The 10,578-nt window shown below is 48.2% G+C and overlaps 1 protein-coding gene across 1 annotated transcript in view; it reads left to right on the forward strand.

Annotated features, from left to right (window-relative positions):
- Nucleotides 1-10,578, forward strand: part of CCDC155 (coiled-coil domain containing 155) — a 22,684-nt gene that overhangs the window by 5,795 nt on the left and 6,311 nt on the right. The window contains exons 9-14 of the mRNA XM_008049177.1: nucleotides 7,657-7,734; nucleotides 8,013-8,069; nucleotides 8,379-8,438; nucleotides 9,137-9,201; nucleotides 9,342-9,429; nucleotides 9,921-10,043. Of these exons, the coding sequence (XP_008047368.1) occupies nucleotides 7,657-7,734; nucleotides 8,013-8,069; nucleotides 8,379-8,438; nucleotides 9,137-9,201; nucleotides 9,342-9,429; nucleotides 9,921-10,043 (471 nt within the window). The remainder of the gene's footprint in view (nucleotides 1-7,656; nucleotides 7,735-8,012; nucleotides 8,070-8,378; nucleotides 8,439-9,136; nucleotides 9,202-9,341; nucleotides 9,430-9,920; nucleotides 10,044-10,578) is intronic.

Consider the following 10,578-nt stretch of genomic DNA (forward strand, 5'->3'; position numbering starts at 1 on the left):
GCAATCCACTCACCTCAGCCTCCCAAAGTGCGGGATTACAGGCTGAGCCACCGAGCCCGGCTTGTATTAGTATTTTTTACGGTGAAAGAACATAAGCTTAGGCTGGGTGCACTGGCTCACGCCTGTAATTCCTGCACTTTGGAAGTTGGAGACGAGAGGATTGCCTGAGCCCAGGGGTTCAAGACCAGCCTGGGCAATATGGCGAGACCTCTTCTCTATAATAAATCAAAAAATTAGCCGGGCGTGGTGGCACGCATCTGTGGTTCCAACACCTGGAAGGCTGAGGCGGAAGGATCGCCTGAGCCCAGTAGGTTGAGGCTGCAGTGGTCATGAGTGTGCCACTGCACTCCAGCCTGGGCAACAGTGAAACTCTGACTCAAAAAAAAAAAAAAAAAAAAACATAAGCTTTAAGTTAGCTCTAAGTTCAAATCCCATCTCTGCCATTTACACACAGGCAACACTTTAGGGATGTGACTTCTCCTTTCTGAGCCTTAGTTTTTTTGTTGTTGTTGTTTGTTTGTTTGTTTGTTTGAGTTGGAGTCTCACTCTGTCACCCAGACTGGAGTGCAGTGGCCACTCCCGGCCACCGCAGCCTCGACCTGCTGGGCTCCGGCGATCCTTCTGCCTCAGCCTTCCAAGTAGCTGGAACTACAGGCATGCACTACCACACCCAGCTAATTTTTTATTTTATTGTAGAGATGAGGTCTCGCCAAGTTGCCCAGGCGGGTCTCGAACCCGCGGGCTCAGGCAGTCCACTCACCTCAGCCTCCCAAAGTGCTGGGATTACAGGCTGAGCCACCGAGCCCCACTAGTTTTATTTTCTAAGAACCAGGGAGAAGGGTATCTGTTCAATAAGGTTGTTTTAGGGATTAAATGACAGCATTTCACCCAGGAACTAGCAAATCATTTGAAGAGACCCAGTTCAACCTCATGTTTAATTCAAGCCCCACTCCATCTGAGATAGAAAACAGCATAGTTATTCTGAATCCCCTAGTTCTTTTAGATTGCAACAAACTCATCAATTGACAATGAAACCTGTCGCCACCCCCCTCCTCAAGATGGCATCTAAGTTGCAGGAGACCCACACAGGATCCTACTGCTTTAGGAGGCTGTTCATCCTTGCTCAGTGGCTATCCTCTCTGCTATTCATTATTAATGATGTTTTTATTTATTTTTTATTTATTTTATTTTATTTTTTGAGTTGGAGTCCCACTCTGTTGCCCAGACTGGAGTGCTGTGGCACACTCCCGGCCACCGCAGCCTCAACCTGCTAGGCTCCGGCTGTCCTTCTGCCTCAGCCTTCCAAGTAGCTGGAACTACAAGCGCGTGCTACCATTCCCGGCTAATTTTTTACTTATTGTAGAGATGAGGTCTCGCCAAGTTGCCCGGGCGTCTCTGACCTGCGGGCTCAGGCAATTCACTTGCCTTGGCCTCCCAAAGTACTAGGATTACAGGCTGAGCCACCGAACCCAGCCTAATGATGTTTTTTAAATCCCATCACGCTCTTGGCCTGTGTCACCACTGCACACTAGCATCCACTGGATTGTTTTCAGATCTCTGGATATACTGTCTGCATCTGCTGCTGGTGTCCTCTCATCTGGGCTAGGGCCCCTGCTCTTCCACTTCCACATCCTTCCAGAATTATGGAGGTTTGGCTACTTTCTTGTGAGAGCACAGAGGCCACACTGGGCCTTCTCTGCCTCTACTCTTCACACAGCCACCTCTATTATTCTCACACCTTAATAGTTCTGAGACTGAGCTGAGAAGGGCATGCAGGGCCTCTCTCAGATTCCCAGACTTCCCAGAGTTCTGTGGTTCTGCATACATCCTCCTCTACCCCCTCACAGCTAACCTGGGGCTTGGAGAAGGCTAAGGGCTCATTTTCAGCTCATTTCTCTCTCTTCCACTCCTCCCCCAGCTCCAAGGATCTCTGCCTAGCCCAGGCAGATCATGTATTCTCAGCAAATGTCTTTGTCCTACCTACATCTGCACTGTTTTTCATACTGAAATCCAAAATTTTGGTGCTATTCTCTGACTTTTCCATGAAAATTCCTCACCTTGGGGCAATGGGAATTTCACATCAGGATGGCAGACAGGATGTGATGGTTTCTTTTAGAACACCTCTTTTTAAGAATAAGGAAAAGGCCGGGCTCGGTGGCTCAGCCTGTAATCCCGCGCTTTTGGGAGGCTGAGGTGAGTGGATTGCCTGAGCCCACGGGTTCGAAACCCGCCTGGGCAACTTGGCGAGACCTCATCTCTACAATAAATCAAAAATGAGCTGGGTGTGGTAGCGCATGCCTGTAGTTCCAGCTACTTGGAAGGCTGAGGCAGAAGGATCGCCGGAGCCCAGCAGGTCGAGGCTGCGGTGGCCGGGAGCAGCCACTGCACTCCAGTCTGGGCGACAGAGTGAGACTCCAACTCAAAAAAAAAAAAAAAGAATAAGGAAAAGGCCAGGCACACTGACTCACATCTGTAATCCCATCACTTTGGGAGGCGGAGGCAGGAGAATCACTTGAGCCCAGGAGTGCAAGACAAACTGGACAATACAGCAAGACCTTGTCTCTACATGAAATTAAAAAAAAAAAAAAATTAGCTGGGATTATAGGCTGTCTCATGCCTATAATCACAGTACTTTGGGAGGCTGAAATGAGAGGATTACCTGAGCCCATGGGTTCGAGACCAATCTGGGCAACCTGGTGAGACCTCATCTCTACAATAAACTAAAAAAAAAAAATTATCCAGGCATGGTAGCATGTGCCTATAGTTCCAGCTACTTGGAAGGCTGAGACAGAAGGATCACCTGAGTCCAGCAGGTCGAGGCTGCAGTGGCCTTGAGGGTGCCACTGCACTCCAGCCCGGGCAACAGAGTGAGAGACTCCAACTCAAAAAAAAAAAAAAAGTAGCTGGGCATGGTGGCACACACCTGTAGTCTCAATTATTTGGGAAGCTGAGGCTGAAGAATCACCTGAGCCCAGGACATCGAGGCTGGGGTGAGAGGTGATCACGCAACTGTACTCCAGCCTGGATGACAGAATGAAACACACACACAAGGGAAGACTTTCCCTGAAGTTCCCTGACAGAACCTCACCCCCCTTACAGCTCATTAGCTTTCAGCCATTATAGCAAACTACTTCCTTGGCTTGGGTAACAGGGCCACTGATGGGTCCAAAACACTTTGAACTCCAGGGAGGAGAACACCAAAGAAACAGTGACTTCAATCTATAGAACATTCATTTCCTTAACAAAAGGTTTTGAAGGAAGTAATCTCTGAGTTAGTTTGGTGGCTCCCTGGCTTATTCGTCTGCCTGTGGCCTTATAATTAGATGGCTGCATCAGTCCCCAACCTCACGTTCTCATTCAAAGTAGGACAAAGTGGGACGGAGGGACCAACAATGCTCCTCTCATGCCTTTTTTTCATCAGAAGGAAAAGCTTTTCCAGAAGCCCCTCACCCCATCCGTAGCAGACTTCTCTTACATCTCACTAGCCAGAACTGGATCACATAACACCCCCAGTTATAAGGGAGGATAGGATGGCATCTGACCTTCTGACCTTATTTAGCCTCTAGAATGGGAAGCAAACACAGGAGGAGTGAGAGGGCTGCTGGGTCAACTAGCCAGCCAAGCTTTCTGAATCTACCATGATTTCCATCTTGATTTCCCCCCCAGGACTGTGTGCTCAGACATAGAGAGTAGATTGCTCCCCACAGAGAGTGGATTGCTCCCCACCCTCCACAAAAGCAAAAGAAGGAATAAGCAATAAATAGCAATCGGCACTCCCTGACTCCTCTCCACCAGGAATGCCTGCTGCCAGGTTGAGTGCCTTGAGCAGCGCCTGGGACATCCTAGGCGCTCGATAAACTGAAGCTATTCTTGGTTCCCTTCCCTCTACCTTTCTCCTCCCTGCAGCTGCCTACAGAGCATCTATAGATTGAGTTCTCAAGTTACAACAGAATAATGCTGGGGTAACAAGACACTCAGACACTCTGAAGGTCCAGGTCGCCTTCCTATGGAGAACCTCCAGAGCTGGCTCAGGTTACTGCAGAAGGAGGCAGGAGTGGCTGAGTAACCAGGTTCCCTGCCGAGTGGCCCAGGATTTGACCTGTAAATCCCTACCAGGTGGACAGATGTTGACACAGCACTCCCAGCCTGTCCTTCCTCTGCCCTTCACCTGGCAGCCTAGGCCTGCTGAGACTGAGGGAGGGCAGCTGATGGAGGACTTGGAGCCAGCTGGAGAGAGGGTGGGGCTGGCCTTGGTATCCCTTGGGGCACCAGGAGGAGGGGTTTGGGGAAAGGGAACTTGACTGCCTCCATGTGCCCAAATGCATTTCCCCAGTGATCATCTCATCTCAAAACTGTGTAACTTGCTAGGCTTTTAGTTCCTGGAAACTAAACTAGAATTGGGGCCATTTTATTCTCAGGTTCCATTTAATAGCTGCTGTGGGCTGCCCCATTGTTTTCCTAGCTAACTGTCCTCACCCTTAAAGACTCAATACTACCGTCTCAGAAAGCCTCTCATCTGTGCTGTCATGGTGCCCAGGCCCTTGGCCTCATGGGAGCCAACTACACAAGCTGTTATCATCTGCTTCCATGTCTGTTTCCACCTCTAATCTATGAGCTCCTTGTGACCAGGGATGAAGCTAGTTCCCTTTGTATTCCCATTCTCCTCCAGGGCTGCATCTGGCTCAGAGGAGATATAAACACAGGATTTGAAATTGCACACACTTGGGTTTGAGTCGACTTACCATGTGACCTTGGCCAAGTTTCTTAGCCTTTCTACTCAGTTTCCTCTGTAAAACTGGCAATGATACTATAAATAGAACAGCCAGACATGGTATTCCTCCTGATGGCACAGTGATGTATATAGTGCCACCTTGAAGTCTTGCCAAAAAATCAGGCAAGAGTCTGGATCCTGTATCTACCCACCAGTTTACAAGAAGTAATGAGGATGGAGGAACATGGTGAACATCATCACAAGGAACAAGAGCATAATCAGCCAAATACGAATGCACCAATCCTGTATGACAAATGACCTAGTTTCCTCCACAGAATAAGGACCTAAAGAGCATCAGGATGGGAATGCAGGGAGGTGGGTATAAATTACTGTTCAACTAAAAGAAATGAGACTTCAACCAGAAGCAAGGGGGTGGACCTTATATGGATCCTCATTCAAACAAATTACATGTAAAGAGATATCTGTGAGACAACCAAAATGAAAAAAAGGAGCTGGGTATGCTGACACACCTATAATCCCAACACTTTGAGAGGTGGAGACGAGAGGATTGCCTGAACTGAGGGGTTCGAGACCAGCCTGAGCAACATAGTGAGACCTTGTCTGGACAATAAATAAATTTTTTTTTTAATTAGCTGGGCATGGTGGCCCATGCCTGTGATTCCACCTACCTGGAAGACTGAGACAGAAGGATAGCCTAAGCCCAGCAGATCAAGGCTCCAGCCTGGGTCTGGGTGACATAGTAAGACTCCTACTAAAAAAAAAACACAAACTGCAATATGAGATGATACTAAAGAATTATTGTGACTGGGTGTGGTGGCTCACGCTTGTATTCCTAACACTCTGGGAGGTGGAGGTGAGACCAGTCTGGGCAACTTGGTAAGACTTCATCTCTACAGTAAATCAAAAAATTAACTGGGCATGGTGGTGTGGGCCTGTAGTTCCAACTACTTGGAAGACTGAGGTAGAAGAATAGCCTGAGCCCAGCAGGTTGAAGTTGTGGCCATGAGTGTGCCACTGCACTCCAACCAGAGCATCAGAGTGGGACTCCGACTCAAAAAAAAAAAATTTGTTAATTTTGTTAAGGATGATAATGGTATTGTGGTTTTGCTAAAGGAAATAAGTTCTCAAGCAGGAAATAAAATTCTGGAGTAGCCATAGGTGAAATAATATAGTGCCTGGGATTTACTTTAAAATAATCCAGTTAAACAAAAATCTGGAAGAGAGAGAAAAAAACAAAACTAGAAAAATGAAGCTAATTATTGAAGCTGGGAGACAGATAATATGGATAATGAGGCTTCATTATTTTGTCCTTTTTACTTTTGTGTATGTTAAAAATTCAAGATATAAAATTTTAAAAGTATATACATATATATGTTGCATATAAAATATATATAAGCACATATGTATTATACACCAGGAGTGCCAAAAATGTATACACATGCTAGCATCACCATGTGACAGGGATGACAGTCAAAGAAAATGGCGGGCTGGGCGTGGTGGCTCACGCCTGTAACCCCAGCACTTTGGGAGGCCAAGGTGAGAGGATTGCCTGAGCCCAGGGGTTTGAGACCAGCCTGGGTAACGTGGCAAGAACTTGTCTCTACAATAACTCAAAAAATTAGCCGGGCATGGTGGCACATGCTTGTGTTTCCAGCTACTTGGAAGCTGAGGCGGAAGGATCGCCTTAGCCCAACAGGTGGAGGCTGCAGTGGCCCTGAGCATGCCACTGCACTCCAGTCTGGATGACAGTGAGACTCCAATCCAAAAAAAAGAAAAGAAAATGGCAGAAGCACAGTTGTCATTTGAGGAGCACAAGACCATTTTGAAGTGGTATTTGAAATTCGAGAACATTGAGGAAGTACAACGACAAGGCCTGAGTATGCCACCTAACAATTGCACACATTCGTGATAAGTTTGAGATGCATGGTACTGTGTGTGATGTGCACAAGGGAAGATCCTGGAGACCTCGCACAGCACCAAGTCCTGCAGTGCAGTTCACTGTAATCAGAAGTGTTTCGACACTGATGGTAACCACTTTGAGCACCTCTTGTATTGCAGAAGTCAAATGTGACTTGTATTCCTCTTTTGTTATAGTATATATTGGACATTTCAATTTTATAGTTTTTCCTTTCTTAAAATGTGTATACCTTTTTTGGACATCTTCCGTATATACATATATATTTAACATTTATCAAACATTTGGTTTATCCCAGGCATTGCTATAACTGTTCTAGATGTGCTCATTAATACTCATTAACACATTTGCATTAATTAACACCTTTGAGATCTGGGCAGTTTGTTTAACCACTTGGTCCTGAGCTTCCTTTATCTTTTAAATGGTGAATAAGAAATAAGTTAACACATGCACAGTGCTTATAAGTGTTAGCAATGACTATTAGCTAATGTAATCCTCACAACCACCTCATAAAATAGTTTATCTTCATTTTTATAGATAGGGGAGGCATGCACAGATAAATAAAAGCTGAGGTCCCACTAAAAGACATAGTGCTTAGCATGAGGCCTAGTGCACATCAAGCTTTCAGCCAATGTCTGCTGTTAGTTTTTTTGTTTGTGTGTATGTTTTGAGTCAGAGTCTCACTCTGTGTCCTAGACTGGAGTGCAATGCCATGATCATGGCTACCACAACCTCCACCTGCTGATTCAGGCGATCCTTCCACCTCAGCCTTTCAAGTAGCTGGGACTATAAGCACGCACCACCATGCCCGGCTAATTTTTTTAATTTATTATAGGGACAAGGTCTCGCCATGTTACCCACACTGGTCTCGAACTCCTGGGCTCAGGCAAATCTCTCACCTTGGCCTTCCAAAGTGCTGAGTTTACAGGCATGAATCACTGCACCCATCTGGCTATTAGTTTTAACATCACCATTTCCTGAAGTGAATGTGACCAACCATTTCTTCTAGAATGGGAAGCTGCTGGCTGAACGGGATGGAGTGAAGAGGAGGAGTGAGGAGCTGGCTATGGAGAAGGACTCTTTGAAGGTGCTGTCCCTCTCTAGTGCCTGAAGACTTCCCATCACCCCCGGGGCCATTTTTCCCATTTCCAGTTTCAGCCACCATAGCCTAGTGATAGCAGGAGTCTTGGATTAAACTGTCAGGCTCCCAAGGCCACCCAGACTGCTCAGCTGAAATCCCTGGAGTCCAGGGACCTCCTGGAAGGTTGAAGAGAGAGTGTGGGGAGAGTAGGGTGGGCCAGAGGGAGGGTAGAACCAAGGGGAGTCCTGTGAAACTGGACGGATGGACAGCTCCTTCCTTGGCAGCGACAGCTCCGTGAGTGTGAACACCTCATTTGCCAACGCGACACCATCCTCTCTGAGGTGAGGGGCCTGGGAAGGGAAGCAGATTTGCCTTCCACTTGCACTGTCCACCTCCTGCCCCCGGCCTGGAAAAGGAAGTCCTGCCTGGGTCTGATCCCTGGATAAGCAGTCCAAAAAGGTCAGAGGGTTTCCCCAGGTTACAATTGTGACCCCTTGGGAATGAAAGCCATTCTTCCCAGTGCTCTCCCTCAAGCCTTTAGCTCTTCCCTCAAGCCCATCCTGTCCCTCAAGCCCAGCCAGTCCCCCTCGACCCCCCAGACCCCAGGGTGGGGGCTGGGCCCAGTTTCAGTCAGTTTTGGGCTTTCCCAGCGCACACGCCATGCAGAAAACCTGACCAAGACCTTGGAGGAGTACAGAGTGACAACCCAGGTAACTCAGCTGCCCGCACCACCCACAGGCTCTCTGCCTGGCCTGGCCCTCGCCGCTTGTCTTTTACCATCTCCAGGACTTGCTGCCTCTTCTCCCTGCGCCTCTTTCTCTCTCTGTCAGTCACCACATCTTGCTTCTTCCATTCCTGCTGCATGACTGTCTCCCTCTCTGCTTCTGACTCTGCCTTTTCACTTTTTCTCTTCCTTCCCCTCTCTTACTTTGTGTATTTCTGTCTTCCATTCACTTCCTTCTCTGTGGGGGTCTTCTCACTGCATCTCCCCTCCTTATATTTTTGTGTTTCTGCCAAGTTCATTGGGGTTCTTGTCTCTGCCTCTGGGTCTAGTCTGTCTCCCTGGGCGACTCTTCTCTGTTTGGCTCTGGTCTTTTATGTTTCTCTTGCATCCTGTGTTTCTCTTGCCTCTCTGTAAATTTGTTTCTCATTTTTCCATGTGTCTCTGCCTCTGTCTTCCTTCTCTCAATTTTCCTGGCTGTGGCTTACCTTCTGGGTTCCTGTTGCTTTCTGTCTTTTTGGCTTCCTAAGTTTCTGTCACTGCTTTTCTTCCCCTTGTCCCTTGGCAAAATGTGTCTGGGAAGCCCAAAGAAGTTGGGGAGGTGAGAAAAACCCTGGAAGAAGAGCCCAGCAGTGGTAGAGGTGGGGAAACATGGAGAGCTAGTATGCCTCCCAGTTTCCTTTGTAGGAACTGAGGCTGGAAATCTCACACCTGGAGGAGCAGCTGAGTCAGACCCATGTGGGGCCAGACGAGTAAGTGGAACATCAGGCATGGGAGAAGGCAGGAGGGGGTAGCCAAGGGTAGAGTTGTCTTGGCCTCCAGTCCCAAGATGGGCAGGGCAGGGCAAGAAACCCAGGCATGGAGGCAGCCTTCCCTCCTCCTCTGTGACCAGGCTACCTGAAAGGGCCCAGGCAAGAAGAGTGGGCTGGACCAAGCTGCTGCCCCAATCCCTGGGCTTGGAGATCGAGGCTATTCAGCAGGTAGGCCTAGCTCCCTTGGATGTGCTGGAGACTACCAAGGTAGAAATTCCAAATGTCTACCCTCTCTGATCCTCATACGAGCCCAGCACATGGCCCCAGAGCTCTGGGCAGTTTACCCACTTGGGGAGCCCCTAACTTACATTGTTGCCAAAGAAAGCTCCATCCCAACCTCAGCTCTTCTCTCTCTCCCTCAAATCCCAGCCCCAAACCCATTGCCAGCCCCAGGCCCAACTATGACCCAGCCCTAACTCATCCCTATCCCATCTTCCCCCATGACCATCTCAGGCCTTAATTTCATCTCTGACCTAATCCTTGGCCTTGGCACCAAACCCTCCCCTGTTCCTGCTCCTACAACTCCTCCCAAATCCCAGCCCCATACCAGGACTTTGTCACCTCCCATCCTATTCCCATCCACACTAAGCTCATCTCCATCTCTGACCTCATCCTCTGCCTTAATCTGGCCCACTCTGGAGAAATAACTTCTCTCCCAGATACAAGAAGTGGCAGCTGCTGATCTCTCCAGCCCTCTCTGTGGGGTGTGGCAGTGGGAGGAGGTCATCAATGAGACCAGTGAGGAAACTGGGTTTCCACCCGAAGCCCCAGATGGGGGACAGGTGAGCACAGGAGAATCTCTGACGTCCAGGAGCTGGAAAGCGGCTCAGAACTCCATGTGCCACTCTGGCCAGCCCATTCACTCACACTTTTGCTTATTTCCCATTTAATGAACAAATGTTGATTGAGGGTTACTGCATGCTGGACACCAAACCACAAGTCAAACAGGACACCCCTGCCCTAGGGACTGACCTGCCAGTGTGGTCAACAACAGTGGACAAAGAAAACACACAAATTGCATTGTTGCACTGTTTTTGTTTTTTAGATAACACTGTCAGGAATCACCTTATATAACATTGTACTACTATAAGAAGGTAATAAGTTGTACATCCTAACACCATAAGAATACATTAGGCCTTTGTGTTTTGAATATGAGACACCTTTAAGAAAAGCCTAGTGGTCGGGTTCGGTGGCTCAGCCTGTAATCCCAGCACTTTGGGATACCAAGACAGGTGGATTGCCTGAGCCTATGGGTTTGAGACCCGCCTGGGCAGCGAGACCTCATCTCTACAGTAAATAAAAAAATCAGCCGGGCGT

The sequence above is a fragment of the Carlito syrichta genome, unplaced genomic scaffold (assembly GCF_000164805.1).
Source record: "Carlito syrichta isolate Samal-C Ts95f unplaced genomic scaffold, Tarsius_syrichta-2.0.1 Scaffold130655, whole genome shotgun sequence".
Lineage (NCBI taxonomy): Eukaryota > Metazoa > Chordata > Mammalia > Primates > Tarsiidae > Carlito > Carlito syrichta.